The following is a 17015-nucleotide window of genomic DNA, read 5'->3' as shown; positions in this document are numbered from 1 at the left end:
CTGTGTAATTTCTAGGCCCCCAAAGAAAAAACTTGCTTTAGCAATTATTTCTTTGGCAGAGGTGGTAGGGGTGGAGTTGAAGCTTAGTAGGGGGTTAGGGAGGCAGAAACTGAGAGTCAGTGATAAGATCTGGGAAGGTAGAGACGATTTGGCGGGAGAGGGTGCCATTTGAGAGGTTCCTGGAGAGTGAGGAACCAAAGGTTGGTTTTGGAAAGCGTTCGTTTTAGGGAGGTCAGAGGCAGTGCGATGGACAGTTACAGGTCAATGGACAGGGGAGCGCTTTCTGAGGTAGTGGGTTTTGGAGGGACCTTCTCGCTGGCCATGCTTCCCTTCTTCGGTCTGTAACAGAAAGGGCCAGTACTGCGAAGCCAGAACGAGGGATGCGGGGTGATGCTGGGCGAGGGTGGGAGGCATCCAGCCCGGGAGACTCCCCTTCGGGCCGTGACCCAGGCCCCGCCCCTGGCGTACGCCATCAGCCCGCGACGCGCCGCCCGTGATATTCCGTCCCGCCCGCGCTGCGGTCGGTGCCCTGTCACCGCCTGCTCCGGCCATGGCCAGGGCCCTTAGTCTGTAAATTGACGACCAAAGCTCCCGACGCGGCCCTGGTCCTGATGGTGGCGGCGGCGGCGGCGGCCCTGGCGGCCGCCGAGCCCCACCCCGCGATGCCGCAGGCGGCAGGAGCTGGAGGGCCCGCCGCCCGCCGAGACTTCTACTGGCTGCGCTCCTTCCTGGCCGGAGGTGGGTGTCCGCCGGGAGGACCTGGCCGCGCAGGGAGTGGCAGGGGCGGATCCGGGGCAGGGCGGGTGAGTGCAGTCGTGATGACATTCTTGGCTCTTGACTCTGGCTGCTTCAGTGCCCTGCCAGGTGTTTGCCGGGATCTGCTGTAATCTCTTTCTAATAATCACTTGACTATAGACAGCAGGATCCTGGGAAGGAAGGGCCTTGAGGGGAGCGGCTGGGGACTTGGAAGGGCTGAGCTAGGCACCCATTCTTCAGGGTTGGATAGCAGGGGAAAAAAGGGAGTCCCCTGAAAGACCCTAGGGTTTCATTGAAACATGATGGGCATTCCTTTCTTTTGTAGTCTAGTGTAGAACTGGATTTTGCATTTTGCTTAAAAGAAAACAAATATTGGAGGTCAGCTTTTTAAAGATGACTGGGAAATTGTGTGAAACCATCTACAACCAAAACTGGTTCCGGTGATTCCAGCAAACTGCCACAGCTACTTGACAGACAGCTAGTGCAGCCCTCCTGTTGGTGTGGTTCATACTGTTTCTCAAAATTTCTTCTGCTTTCCCATAGAGAGATGTTTCAGTCTCACCCTGTTAATTGATTGTCTGAATTGTCATCACTTAATTATTTATTAAGGCTAGGAGTTTTTAAAATGCTGCATTATGAGGACTTGTAGAAAGATATCTGTATGCTGCAGTAGTATTAAGAATTATTTTGTTCTACTAATAAAAAGGACTTTTGTTCATTTATACAAGGAATATTTGAGTGCCTGCTCTGTGTCTGCTACATGCTCAGTGGACATCAGGGAACAAAACAAAGATCCTGGAGTTTACATTGGTTGGGGAGTGGTTGTGAGAAAGACAATAAACAAAATGAAAAAATAAGTTACTTGTTATATTAGAAAGTGAGGAATGCAATGGGAAGAAGTAAAAAGGAGAATGAGGCTAAGAAATGGAGAGGTTAAGTGCATATAATATTAAGTAGGATAGTTTGTGCTAGGTCTCATTGGGATCATGACTTGAGCAAACTTGAAAAAGTGAGGAAGTTTAGTAAGTTGATCTGTAATGAGGAGCAGTCCAGGTGGAGAGAAAAGCTAAAGAAAAGCTAATTCAGAGAGGGTCATGTCGGTTCAAAGAACAGCAGCGAGACCTGTGTGTCTATAGCCAGGTGGTGGTGATGGGGGAAGGAGGGTAGAAAGCTAAAGGGGAGAGGAAATGAAGGGCCTTGGAAACCATTGTAAAGATTCTGACTTTTACTTGGAGTGAAGTAGGGAGCCATTTCAGGTCTTTAGCAGAGAAGTGATAATGTTCCCAAGGATCACTTTGGCTGCTCTATTGAGAATAACTGTAGGGATGTAAATCTGGAAGCAGGGAGACAAATTTGAAGGTAATTGTTGTAATTCAGATGATAGGTGGTGGTGGCTTGGATCAGGTTAGTAGCCAGGGAGATGGTGAAAAAATGTGAGAACATAACCTGAATATAGATAGAATAAACGATTTTCTGACAGATTAGAGATGGGGTAAGGAAGAGAAGTCGAGGGTGACTTATTTTGGCCTGAGCAGCTGAAAGGATGAACTTGTCATTGAGTGAAATGGGGAGGCTATATAGTTGGAAGAACTTTCCTGATGGTTGTGGGGAGAGATCAGGAGTTTAGTTTTGGCCATGTTACATTTTGTGATGTTGACTAGACATTGAAGTAGAGTCTTGGTGACACGTAGGCAAGAATAGCAACCAGGACTCTCATATGCTGCTGATGGTAACGCAAACAGGTACAACCACTTTAGAGAACTGGCTGGGTAGTTATCTGTGAAGCTGAACATTTATATACCATATGAGCCACCAGTTCCATCCACTCCTAGGTATATACCCAACATGTATGTATCTATGCTGTTATCTGTCATATTCATAATATTCCCAAAGCAGAAGCAACCCAATGTCCATCAATGTTAGATTATATAACCAAAATATGATATAATTATACAGTGAAATACTATGTAGCACTGAAAATGACTAAATTCCTGCCATGTACAACAGTGTGTTTGAATCTAATAAGCATGATATTGAACAGAAGCAGCCAGACACAAAGCAGTGCATACTATGTGATTTTATTTGTATAAAGTTCAAAACCAGCCAAAACTAAATCTCTGTTGTTAAAACTCACAAAGCTGATTGGTTGTCTCTGAGAAGGAGGAGCAAATAGTGATTTGGGGAATAGAAGAGAAGGACTTCTGGGAGGCTGATAATATTATTTCTTGATTTGGGTAGTCCTTACGTGGGTGTATTCATCTTGCTGTAGTTCGGTAAGTGGCATACTTACAATTTGTGCACTTTCTCTATGTTTCTTACACTTTGATACATAAAAATCTTTTAAGAGGAGGAAAGGAATTGGAGACAGCAAGTATAGGAAACTCTACAATGGAATATTGATTAAGCTGTGTACTTTTTAGAACCTTGCACAATTTTTTCTTTTTTATATAGTTTTTTGTTTTAACATCAGGTTTATTAAGGTATAATTTATATGCAGTAAAGTTCACCCTTTTTTGCGTGTACAGTTGAATTTTCTTGAGGGGGAGCTAATTAGTCTACTTATTTATTTATTTCTTAATGGAGGTACTGGGGATTGAACCCAAGACCTTGTGCATGTTAAGCACAGTGCTCTAGCACTGAGGTATACCCTTCCCCCAGTGGAATGAATTTTGACAAACATGTTTTGTAATGACCAACTCAGCTGAGACATAGAATAGTTCCATCTCCCCCAGTTATTTCCACTTCCCTTTGTACTTACGCCTGTACTCTCATCTCCAACCCCTGGCAGCCGCTGATCTATTTTCTGTCCCTATAGTCTTGCCTTTTCCAGAACGTTATATAAATGTAATCACATAGTATATAGTCTTCTGAGTCTGGCTTCCTTCACTTAGCAAAATGCATTTAAGTTTTACCCATGTCGCATGCATTAGTAATATGCTCCTTTTTGTTATTAGTATTCCATTGTATGGATTTACCACATTGTCTTCTAGTTTTTGGTTATTTGAATAAAATGGCTATGAAAAGTTGCATACAGATTTTTGTAGCCATTATAGGTGTTCCTGGTAAAGTGATATGAGAAAATGCCGTTGGGCACGTTACTTACCCTCCTGTTCCTCAGTTTCCCCATCCTTTAAATGGGAAAATAAGAGTACTTATCTCAGAAGGTTGTATTGATTAAATGAGAAAGTACCTTTAAAGCCTTGTCACAGTGTCTGCAGTTACATATCTTAGCCTAGTGCCTGGTTCAAAGGAAACTTGTTAACTATTATTGTTGATTAGCAGTGTCCTTTGGCAAATACATTAACTTCACTTGCTCAAAATGAAGATAAAAGCTGCTTGATGTAACTCAGTGGACTTTGGTGATGATTAACTGAACTGTAAAGTAATGTGATAAGCCAGTCAAGATACTATTCAAGGAAACTACTTATTCAACACATTCTAAATATTTACATGGTTAATTCATAACTAGAAAGATAGTAATGTGACAAACTATTCTGAAACCTCATATATCTGACTGCAAATTATTTTTAGTTTATTCTCAATTTTGAGTGACCATGATTGCTATTTCCATTAGTTCAGATAAGAGAAGCTTGATATAGAAACTTATACATGAATTTAATATTTGAGTACAAATAGGCATTTTATTTTTGAGTATCTCAGAATATGAATTTTAGCATCATTTACATGCTGAGCTGTTAAGTAAAAGTGGGTGGATTTTGAGTGATTTTATCTTACATTTTTAAAGTTTGTAAAGTAAGACTCTACATTCATTCAATAATTCAAATATTTATTGAATACCTGTTAAGGGACAGGCCCTGAACTGGTTTCTGGGGTTGCAGTAGTGAAAAGACCCACAAAATCCCAGTCCTCTTGTGCCTTCTGGAACAAATATGCAGTGATGAAGAGCTTAACATAATCATAAAAAGGGACAAGGACTTTTTTTATCCGCCTTTTTATAATAATAAGAACTCATTTGATTTGAGTGCTTGCTACATGCAAGGTTCTTCAAAAAAGTGTCTTAGTTCTTTCAGGCTGCTATAAAAAAATGCTATAATGTTGGTGGCTTATAAACAACAGACATCTTTCTTGTAGATCTAGAAGTCGGGAAGTCCAAGATCATGGTATCAGCAGATGCGGTATCTGGGGAGGATTTGCTTCCTCATAGCTGGCACCTTTTCACTGTTTTCACATGGGGAAGAGCCCAGAAATCTCTCTCGGGCCTCTTTTATAAGAGCAGTAATTTCATTCATGAGGATCCTAATCACCTCCTAAAGGTCCTACTTTTAAATACCATCACTAGGAATTAGTTTTCACCATATGAATTTTGGGGGAACACAATCAGTCTGTAGGAAAAAGTCTTTTATGTATTACCGCCTCAAAAGCAAGCTAAGCTAGTAGGGCTGACCTGCAATTTCTTCTTGATCTTTTCAAAAAAATTTTTTTTATGTGGAAAGTGTAATTACACATTATGGATATACCACAAATTAATTGTATTTGATGGATTCCAGACAGGTTTTGAAAGCATATTTTTGGATCTTTTGAAAGTTTGACATAACTGAGTTGTCTAAATAGGCTATTAGTTAAACCGAAGGATTAGCAAAATCCTCTAGATGTAATTTATTTCTGAATCTTAAAAAAAAAAAAAAAGAACCACATTGTCATCTTTATATTTCACATTCCTTCTATTCTGCTTTAGTAATTTTATTGATACAATGAAATAAAATTATTTTCATTTGTGATTACTAATGGCTTTGATCAAAAGAGAGCATTTACAGAATACTGAATACTTTTATTAACTAAGAAAATTAGGGATACAAATTTCATTTAAATTTTGAAAATATATCTAGTAAAGATTTTAATTTTAACACATTTAACTTTCATCAATTAAAGAGATATGTGCCTTTAAAACAGATATTAATATTTTGATTTTTGATGTTTTCAAATTTTTTAGGTATTGCTGGATGCTGTGCCAAAACAACAGTTGCTCCTTTGGATCGAGTAAAGGTTTTATTACAAGCTCACAATCACCATTACAAACATTTGGGTGAGTTCATGGATGCTAAAGACAAAAATGAAAATGTTATCCATCTGTTGGCTTTGTTTCCAGTTGTGAATTATAGTGGAAAGAGGACACAAAAGGGAGTTCAAGTTTGGGGGCAAATTTTATAAGGGATGTATTTCTTATCCATTTTAATCTTTTCATTTGCAGTAGTGGTTATATTTATTATTTTAGGATACTAATATCCTCTAAACCAAAATCTTCGAATTATTGAAATAAGTACTACATATTTTTTATTGAAATTAACAAATCACATCCTTTACAGACACACATAACAACTCAGCTTGATTTTTTAAAAGAAAATCCAGTTAGTGGTGGAGATAAGGTTTGCTCCTTTTAAACACTTAAACATGCCATCTAGATATCATAGGGGAAGCAGAATACAATGAAATTAGTATATATGGATAAACTTAACACTGTTAAAAAAAATTGAGCCCTTAGTTGTTCCTTACTAACGTAAAAATCAGCTATTATAATTAATGTGGACACTCTAATAATACGTCATTAGTGGGAGTAGGAATTTTTTATAGTTTTTTTGGAGGGCATTTTGGTAATATGCATCAAAAGTCTTGAAAAGATACATGCTTTTTGGCCTTGCAATTCTATTTGTTTTAAGGAAGTAATCAGAAATGTGCTCACAGATGTATATACAAGAATCAGAACATTATTTATGTTGGTTAAAAAAAATCCCATGAAAATGTTCAATAATAGGGAATTGACTAAGTTAAATTAAATATTTAAATAAAAAAAAAGCCCATAGACTATTTTACAATCATAAAATATTGTAAAAGAATATTAATTGGCTAGGAAGAAAGTTTATAATGTGATTAATTAAATGGAAAAATATTACAAAATGGCTTAATCATATTGCATTTTGTCTTAATAAACATGCTTAGACATAATGCTAAACGGACAAATAATGAACATTAAGTGGTTAAATTCAATGGTGAGATTATAGGTAATTTTTTTCCCTAAGCTAATTTATAATATGTGTTGAACATATATTAATTTTTCAATTAGAGGGAAAACTATATAAAAGAAAAAATTAATGCAGACAGAGACAAAGAAAGAAATTAGGTCAAGGCAACTAATTCATATTACTCCATTGCTTTATAGTTTCATGCTTCAAGAGATGGGAATGATGTATGCTCTGCATGATTTATGCAGCATCAGTTTATAAGAAAGATGTTTAACAGAGTGAATAAGAATCAATCATTGTAACAATTGGGTTTTTTAAATGTGATTTTTCTAAAAAAATGGATTGTATATTTGTTATATTCGTTGTGGCTCATTTTTTGTCAATATTTTTAATACTAAGTAAGTCTATACTTAAAAATTTTTTTCTTTTCACTTAGAACTTTTATTTAATCCTTTTTTTAAAGAGCTTTCTTAAATATTTTAAAAAGTAAACCACACTTAAACAGTATACCACACTTATATACCATACATAAAAAGAAGATAAGCAAGGGGGAAGGGTCCTAATTACCTCCCCCTCCCACAAAAAAAGCCAAAAAAAATAAACAAAAAAGAAGATAAGCAAAACATATACCTTATCTATAAAAACTTCTTCACATTCATGTTACTACTATAATGAATCAGTTTCTGATTCATAGTCCTTGACATCACAGTTTTGTAACAACTCATGTTTTTCACATGATACTGTTCTCTGTGACATAAAGTGTACTTTAAATTCAAAGAAAGAAATTGCTACTATCTCTGTGTCCAGAAGTGAATTCTGTATCTTCACAGTGTACTGCTTATGTATAGAAAGAATCAGACCTTTGAATTTATTGAGAGATTATATAAAACTGGAAAGGAAGGAAATAATTTTCTTTTGTTGTTTAAATTGAGGGTGAAAAGGAGATGAATTCTATTACCCAATATCTCGGGGTGTTTGACAATGATCCAACATATGAATGTCTGAGCAGGATTGTTTTATTCCTTTAAACTTCTCTCCATGCTGACGTATGTTGTTTTGTTTCCTGATTTGTAATCATTAGATTACATATTCACATAAGATTTCATGCTCTACAGGGTTGCACGCATGGGTTACAGTGTACCTTACAAGGCATGCAAAATGTGAAATAGAATTCCTGGAGTGCAACAATGAATTATTGGTGTAGTGTATGGAGTTTCATGTGTCTTTAGAATATATAAACCAAAAAAAAGTTTTTAAGGTGTTAGTGGCTTTTAATTTTATTTTAAAAATGTTGTTGGGCATTTTATTCTAGATACCCTCCTTTTTACATGCATAAGATAGTTTTAAAATTTTGCTTAAACTTAAAAACATGATTTTTCACAGTCAAATTAAAGATGATGAAGATATGCTATTGAATAAAACTTCTACTTTAACTTCTTTTTAAAAGTGTATGATGTTATTTCTAAGGCAAAAACTGCTTTTTATTTTGAATCAAAATTACTGTGGCCAACTGAAAAGGAAGGAGTATAATTAGAATTTCTTCCCTAGTTTGCAATGAGTGTAAAGAATTTTTTCCTGTAATATATTGAAAACCTTTGACCCCCATTTACAGTCAGTGTGATTATAAAAATAGGTAGATAAATCATAAAAGGATTCTTTAAAAATCCTTACTTTTAATTTAGGTACCTTTTCATTTTATTTATTTTTATTTTTTGAATGTATAATATTTTCACAAGTTCATAATTCAGTAAGAGCAAAAGCAAGCACATTTTCCCTCTCATTTCCTCCTTAGAAATTAAGCATTTTTACAATTTGCTTCCATTTGCCTTCAGGCTAATGTATACTACACAAGCATATGCTTATATTTGACCAAATGTTATTTCCTTATAATCTTAGCTTGATAAAATAAGTAAAGATACAGAGAAGGATCTAAATAACACACATGCTCAATATAACTTGAGCATGTGTGTTGAGACACAGAGGACTTTGCACCCTACAGAGAATACCTGTTCTTCCCTAACATGCTTATAACGAATGCAAAAATTGGTTCAGTGTTATGCCTTAAAGAAAATCTCCATTTTCCAAGGTAAAAATTGGGGCGAGGGTATAGCTTAGTGGTAGAGTGTGTGCTTAGCATTAACGAAGTCCTGGGTAAAATCCCCAGTACCTCCATTTTAAAAATCAATCAATCAAAGTAAAAATAGTACAGACCATAGGTTGAAGGAGAAAAACAATGTAATTTTCTCAGTGGATATTTAAATGCCATTTGAAAAGATTCAACATCCATTCTTCCTCTGTTTGTCTTTCTCAGTTATTTTGTTTTAGGTGAGATTTTTTTTTGTAACAAGCATAGGGTTAGATATGGCCTTTTAATAGAATTTGAGAGTATTTGGCTTTTAATAGAGGAATCTATGGCATTTAGATTTTTTTTTTCCAACCATTGATTTGTATCTTCATTGTGCTTTTCTTGTATCTTCCCCAGCCACCCTCCCTTGCATTTTGTTTCCTGGATTTTCTTTTTGAAAGTGCTTTATCTATTTCACTTCTATAAATGATTTCTCTTAAAATATTTATAATATAGAGTTTTAGAGAATAATATAATAAACATATGTGGAGCCACACAGTTTCAAAAATAAACATCAGTACAATTGAAACCTCCTCTGTATTTCTCCCTCATCATCAGCCTTCCTGTCCCTGCTCGGTGGCCATTGTTCTAAAGTTGATTACCCTTAAATTGTTATAAATACATTTGAATAAAATTAAACTGGGCTTAACTTTAGTATTCTCTTCCAGCAAAAGGATGTCTTTGATAGCGTTTTCTTTGGGGGAGGAGGGGGGTGAATATAGTTATATTATTTATGTATTTTGCAAGAACTTTATATATTATACATATAGCTGTTTTATATATATATATATATATGAAATAGAATTTTTTAATAGCTTATTAGTCCATTTAGATATGTGCTTATTAAAATGCTTTTAGGATATGTCTTTTCTTGGATGTTAGTAAGTACCTACAGTTTTAATTTCTGGGGAGGGATCAAAAGGTTATTTGAATTCTGAACTGTGAAATGAGCTCAGTGATTTACTTTTATATTTTATCAAATCTTTGTTTGAAAAATTTGGAAAGAAACCTGAATTTAAATAGTTTAATAATGGAATGTAGAAGTCTGTACTGCAAATAGGATTAGTGATTGACATTTTCAGAATAATAAACGTATCATTATATCAGATGAGAACTTAGGCCTTTATCTGTATTTCTAATTAAAGTATACTATTAATGAAAATTTGCTCCCCAATTTAAATAGCTTTTTAATTGGTAGGTTTTTTATTTTTTTCTTTTATTTAATTGTTTCCTACATAAACAAACCATACATGTAACTGGGTCAGACTGGGAAACCTTCCTTCCTCCTTGCAGACAGTCAGTCATCTGCAGTACAATATCTAGACTTTCAATATATTTCTATTAATATTTTTACTTTGCTATAAGTTAATATAATTTATAGTAATTATAAATATGATTTACTATAGTTTGCAGCTGTTCTTGCTATAATGTGTTTTCTATTTTTACATGAGGAATGTTTACATAATTTGGGCATATGATTTATTTTAAGTAGATTTAACTCTTATATAGAAATTACTATTCATATAATTCCTCAAGCAAAAATATGAATAATGGTATAGTAATCTTTATCTGTGATTGTCATGAAAATTTGAATTTAGGTAGTTTTCTCTGTTTTAATAGTATGTTTCTTCTAAAAATCTTTCTAAAAATAGGAGTATTTTCTGCATTGCGTGCTGTTCCCCAAAAGGAGGGATACCTTGGATTGTATAAAGGGAATGGTGCAATGATGATTCGAATCTTTCCCTATGGTGCAATCCAGTTTATGGCATTTGAGCATTATAAAACGGTACTTAAACTTTTATCTTGTTTTCCTCTTTTGTGTCCTTGAATACCATACTTAATTGACAAAGCATTTGCTTTGACCTTTGAAGTTACTTTGGACAAATGGATAAAGTAGTGCCTTTTTGAAGAAATAAGACTTGTAATAGTTTAAAATTTTAAATACAACTAGGTTTTGGGGTTATCTATTCCAAAATTTTTAGTCATTTTTGAGTAAATTGTTCATGTTCACACTTACGAAGAAGAGCCAAAGTATTCTTCAACTAGATAATAATAAATCCATAAAATATTAATAGCTTTTGATGTGCTTTTTGTTTCTCAACTGTAGAAGAGGACCATTGTGGCTTTGGATTTTCTAATTAAATAAAATAGTGAAAACATATTGTGAAAGTCTGTTTTTAAGTAATGCTATAAGTTAACAGCTTTTCCCATCATACTCATTAAGTTTCTCTTCCCTGGCTGACTCAAAGTTTATCCTCTTGAATATTTTAACATAGAAAGGGGTTAAATCCATTACAATTTATAAGGTGTCTTAAAATGAAAATTAAGCCGTAGAGATTGAGAACATTCTAAGCTAGTCAGAACTACCATCAGTATATCAAGACTTCATTGTCTACAGTAGCATTTTATTCTACTGTTCCCCTTCACATTTTAAATATTTGTGGTCATCAGTGTGTAGTGGAGTATATTTGGCAAGATCACTTCTGTTTAAGTGTGTAAGTAGAGCAGGTGCTACAGAGGAAATACCTGACCTCATTATTATGTGATATAACACTGCCCAGCTTTATATATCTGTGCTCATTTCACTCACATTCAATACTAGTTTTCTTTTTTACTAGTTTTGTAACTCTTTTGAGATAAGTTTTCATTTTTAAACAGTGAAATGGGCAACATTTAAAAAATATTTCATTTAAAACCAGTGAATGTATGTTCCTATATGACTGAAGCACTGTGCTCTATACCAGAAATTGACACAACATTGTAAACTGACTATACTTCAGTTAAAGAAAAAAAAGGATGCCACATTAAAAAAAACTCATTTAATTTGATGTTTTGGTTTCTAGTTAATTACTACAAAGCTGGGAATTTCTGGTCACGTGCACAGATTGATGGCTGGATCCATGGCAGGTAAGAGGAATGGGTATATTTTATTTCTGCAAATTAATTTTCTATTAAAATACTTAATTTGATTAGATAACATGTGTGACATTGATTAAGTAGCACACATTTGTTAACTTCCTATGCTCAATTATGCAAGAAATTATTAATAGTCCAACTCAAAGTGTTTTATAGTAGGAGATTGTAAGGAATAGTATAAACTTATAACTATGTGAAAAACATACATTCCCATTGACAATTCTAATTCTGGAAATGTTTATGTTTTTCTTTCAAAACTTAAAAAAAAATTGTAATGGCTGTAGTAATACATATTCCTGTACAATGAAAATAGTTCTACTACTAGAAGCAATCACTATTAGCAGTTTCTTATGTATGCTTTTTTCTAACACTATTTTATAGGATTAGAACTTTTCCTTTACAGTTGTCTCAAGACTCTTTTCTATATCAGTACATAGATCTTTCTATTTTTGTAAAGATTTTTATATTCTAAGGTGAGAATGTACCATTATTTATTTACTCAGTCTCCTATTGATTGACATTTGGGATATTTTCAATTTTTGTTTTACAAATAATACATTGTACTTGCGTGACTATATCTGTAGAATAAATTTTGAGAAGGGAAATTACTTCACCTATCAAAAAATATGTATATTTAATTTTTGATAGACCTTTCCAAACTGATCTCTATAATGCTTTCAGTAGTGGTTTTCCATACATACCTTTATCAACACTGGGTCTTATCAAATTTTTATCATTTGGCAATTAATTATGAGTAAGGTTGATCAGCTTTTCAAATGTTTATTGATCACTTGTATTTCTCTTACTTTCAGCCTTGAATTCTTTCTATTTTTTAAATATTCATTTTTATGAATTTGTGAATTAGGACATTATTTTTTTTTCTGTCAAATATTGTTAATATTTTATTTCTCAGTTTTAGATTTGTCTTTTAACCTTATTTGTGATTTTTTAGAAAAGTCATCCAAAAGTTCTCCCCTATATAGAAATTTTACATAGCCAAATGGATTAGGGTTTTCCTTTGTAGCTTCAAAATTTTTTGTGTTTAGAAATGCCTTCCTCATTCTAAGATGAAAACATTTATTCATGTTTTCAACTAATGTTTTTTATATTGATGTGGGGTTTTTTTATGTGAGATGTTCATTGCCATTTTCTGAGACCTCTTGTTTACCATGTGGGACTACTGTATAAAATGGCATCCACAAATGGGAGAAAATATTTTCAAATGATGAGATGGACAAGGAGTTAAAATTCAAAATATACAAAGATCTCATACACGTTAATAAAAAAAAAAAGCAACCCAATCAAAAAATGGGCAGAAGACCTAAACAGACATCTCTCCAAAGAAGACAGAGAAATGGCCAACAAACACAAGAAAAGATGCTCAGCATCACTAACTGTTAGAGAAATGCAGATCAAAACTACAATGAGTTATCACCTCGTACTGGTCAGAATGGCCATCATCAAAAAGTCTACAAATAATAAATGTTGGAGAGGGTGTGGAGTAAAGGGAACCCTCAAGCACTGTTGGGAATGTACATTGGTGCAGCCACTTTTATACATATTTCCCCCCAATAAGCCTCTGGTTATGCTTCTCTTCTTGAATTCTTGAGCATTAAAATGCAGGAAAAGAGAAATTGGGAATGGAGGAATTTTGATAAAAAGAGAAAACAAGTGATTTGATTTTCAAAGGAAAGTGTCAAAAAAATAAATAGCTTGAAAAGGAAAAGACTGGGAGAATAATAATAGCTGATATTTGGATGTATTATTTACTACGTGTCAGAGATTATTCTAAGCATTTACATATATTAACTCACTTAATCTTCATAAAACTCTAAATTGAATAACTACTGTCATGACATCTATCTTATAGATAATGAAAATGAAACCCAGGTTAAGGAGCTTGCTCAAGGTTACATAGCAGGTTAGCTGTAGAGTCTGATTTGAGCTCAAGCAAGTTGACTCTCAAGCCTATACTGTTTATCTCTTTTGACCATTTGACCAATTTTGACCATAAGTCAAAAATAAGTAGTTTAAGAAACAGACTCACAGACATAGAAGACAAACTTATGATTACCAGGGGAGAAAGGAGTTGGGGGAGGAGGGATAAATTGGGAGCTCAGGATTTGAAGATACAAACTACTTTATATAAAACTAGTGCTAGATGACTTGACAGGTAGACTATATATATGCTTAGGTCCTCAGCAAAGCAGGGACATGTGGTATTTTTAAAAAGCATTGATAGTCATCATGAGGAGAATCAGAATTTAGTTGAATATCCTCAAACTTCCTTTACAGTGCAGCATTGCTTTTAGTTTGAACAATGTAAGATGTCATAATCTTTTTTGTGTTTAGGGCTTCTAAAGCTGTAAATCCTAACCCTGTAGGCTTCATAATTTAATACTTAGAGTGAAGGGTAAAATATGATTGTCAGAAGAATGTTTCTCACCTCCCATCTACTCCAAAGATAAGCAAACATTTAAAATCATTAAGTAGTTGTCAAGATTTATCAGAGTACAAAATTATTAGAAATCTTCTTGCTATATGTGCTTTTAGGAATATTGAACAACAACCAAAAAAAATCCTTCATAATTTTTAAACATCTTTGTTAAAGTTTTATTTTTCTTTTGGAAGTTTTGATTGATTGTTCAGATTTTAAAGAAATACACTATATAAAAACATGATGAAGTCAATTAGCTGAAAAACTGTAAAAGTAGATCATAGATTTAGCATAATGTGAGTTTAGCATTAATCATTGGCATTATTTTTACCATTCTCTGATGTACAATTAGGTTATGCCACTTCCTCAGCCTGACTCATGATCTTGCAGCTTTTAAACTAATGCCTCCTTTACCTTTACAAATTTTTGAATTATAGGAAAGATATAGATATAGATATAGATATAATTCTTATACATTTAAGTTTCTGCTTTCTTTTCAGGTATGACAGCAGTTATCTGTACTTACCCTCTTGACATGGTTAGAGTACGCCTAGCATTCCAGGTGAAAGGGGAACACACTTATAAAGGAATTATTCATGCATTCAAAACAATTTATGCAAAGGTATTTCATGTTTAATTTTCTTGTTTATAACATGTCCTTTTATATTTAGGCAAATATTTTGATGTATCTAAATAGCATCTAAAATTTGATGTATCTAAATATTCTTTTATTTATAATTATTGACATTAATATTAATTATTATGAAAACACATCTGTGTTTCAGAGTGTGTCTCAGAATAGTTTTTTCGTTAAAAAGTATGCTTTTGTTCTTTGATATTTATCATAATGAGCCCAATGTAATTTCACTTCTAATTTTTCTTCACTCAAAAGGAAGGTGGTTTCCTTGGATTTTACAGAGGCCTGATGCCTACTATATTAGGAATGGCTCCGTATGCAGGTATGATTCAAATTTGGTGAAATCTTGATTTTTTATTTTCTTATAGGAATGATTTTTAAAGTTTATTATCTCTAATCTATACAGAATTAGTTTTTTCCTCCTTAAGCATAACCATTTATTAAATAATTTCTCCTTTCCCCAGTGATCTGTAGTGCTACTTCTGAAAACAATAATGGAGTGCAGTTTTATAATAAGTCTTTACATTTGGTAGGACAAGTCCCTTGGCCTTATGCTTCTTTTTTTTCAGGCATGTAAAGGCTATAGATATTTTGCTATTCCACACACATTTTAGAATCAGTTTTTGATGTTACACAATCTTTGTTGGGGTTCTGAGTGAAATTTCACACAGATCTTGGACATTTTTGTTAGATATATTCATAGGCATCTTATAAACTTTGTTGTGTTTTTTAGAAATTACATTTTTAGTTTATTGTTTGATTTAATTTTATGTGATTTTATAACTAGGTGTTATTCTACCTGTTGATATTATGGCCAGCCACCACGTTACTTGTAGATGCTTTGGGTTTTCTGTGTGGACAACCACATCCTGTGCAAATAACATCATTTTTCTTACTTCTGTTCTAATCCTTATTTCTCTATTTATGTTTTCCTTACTGTGCTAGTTAAGGATCTATAGTGCAACAGTGAATAAAGTGATGATCCTGGGCATTTTGGCTTGTTATTGATTTTAAAGGGAATGTTTCTAATATGTATTTAGTATAATATTTACTGTAGTATATACCATTTATCAGGTTGAGGAATTTTGTTAAAAATTTTTATCTGAATTGGTGTTGAATTTTATCAGACACCCATTTCTACTTTCACTGAGGTGATCATTTAGTTTTCTCATTTAATCAATTTGATGAATGATCTTACTAGATGTTCTAATGTCAACCCAAATTGCTTATGATATAATGATCTTTTTATATCTTATGGGATTCAATTTACTAGTTGTTTTTAGAAGTTTGACATCTATATTCATAAATGAGATTAGCTTATAATATTCTTTTGTAATGTTCTTATATGGTTTGGGTATCAAGGTTACATAGGTCTCATAGAATGAGTTGAAGACTATCTCTTCATTTCCATTCTTAAGAAGAATCTGTATAAAATGATTAGAGTTATCTGTTTCTTGAATGTTTTCATTGTGAGATGATTTTTAAATACTGATTTAATTTCCTGAATGGTTGTATGACCATTCAGGTTTTCTATCTCTGTGAGTTATTTTTGGTAATTCATACCTTTCTTTACCATTTTGAACTTGACTGTTTTGTGTTAGTTTTCAGTTTTCTTGGCAGAAGGTTTTCCTTATTTCTTCGTATTTTTTCACACCTGCTATGTCTATAGTCATGTTCTTTTTTATTTTATTTGTTTTATAAGTTATCAGATTTTATAAAGAATCAATTTTGGCTTTCTTTCTCTAATCTGCCTTTAATATTCTATTTCATAGATTTTTTTCTTCATGTCGTAATTGTCTCCTTTCTGGGTTTATTCTTCAGTTGGATGCTTACATCATTAATTTTTAACTTTTGGATTTTTTTTCCTGGAATTTAAGTGTTTTCTCCTAAATACAGCTTTAGCTGCATCCCTTGAGTTTGTTATTTTATTTGTTTTTACTTAAAATTCGGATATTTTCAAACATATTTGAAAGGCGGCAATAGTAAAATGAACCACCATGTACATATCACCTAGCTTCATATGATCAACTCATGACATTTTGTTTCATCTATTCCCCTAATTACTCCCTCTACCCTTTATTCCAAATTATTTTAAAGTAAAAATACTTTATTATTTCATCCACAGTATTTCAGTATTCAGCTCTCTATGCTTTTTTTAAAGCATAA

General features: G+C 33.4%; 1 protein-coding gene across 4 annotated transcripts in view; it reads left to right on the top strand.

Annotated features, from left to right (window-relative positions):
- Positions 1-460: 460 nt before the first annotated feature.
- LOC105066366 (solute carrier family 25 member 16) overlaps positions 461-17015 on the top strand; it is a 66246-nt gene continuing 49691 nt past the window's right edge. For 2 of the 4 annotated variants that reach the window (XR_012510285.1, XM_074374104.1), the window contains exons 1-6: positions 461-738; positions 5708-5800; positions 10512-10645; positions 11703-11766; positions 14713-14834; positions 15105-15171. Coding sequence is in view for 3 of the 4 variants with exons in the window: in XM_074374104.1 (XP_074230205.1) it covers positions 612-738; positions 5708-5800; positions 10512-10645; positions 11703-11766; positions 14713-14834; positions 15105-15171 (607 nt within the window). In the remaining variant the exon portion in view is untranslated. The remainder of the gene's footprint in view (positions 739-5707; positions 5801-10511; positions 10646-11702; positions 11767-14712; positions 14835-15104; positions 15172-17015) is intronic. The other 2 variants (XM_074374106.1, XM_074374105.1) reach the window with 2 other exon arrangements.

Source organism: Camelus bactrianus, chromosome 11 (genome assembly GCF_048773025.1).
Source record: "Camelus bactrianus isolate YW-2024 breed Bactrian camel chromosome 11, ASM4877302v1, whole genome shotgun sequence".
NCBI classification, from domain to species: Eukaryota; Metazoa; Chordata; class Mammalia; order Artiodactyla; family Camelidae; genus Camelus; species Camelus bactrianus.
This window is presented reverse-complemented; position numbering and strand designations above follow the sequence as displayed.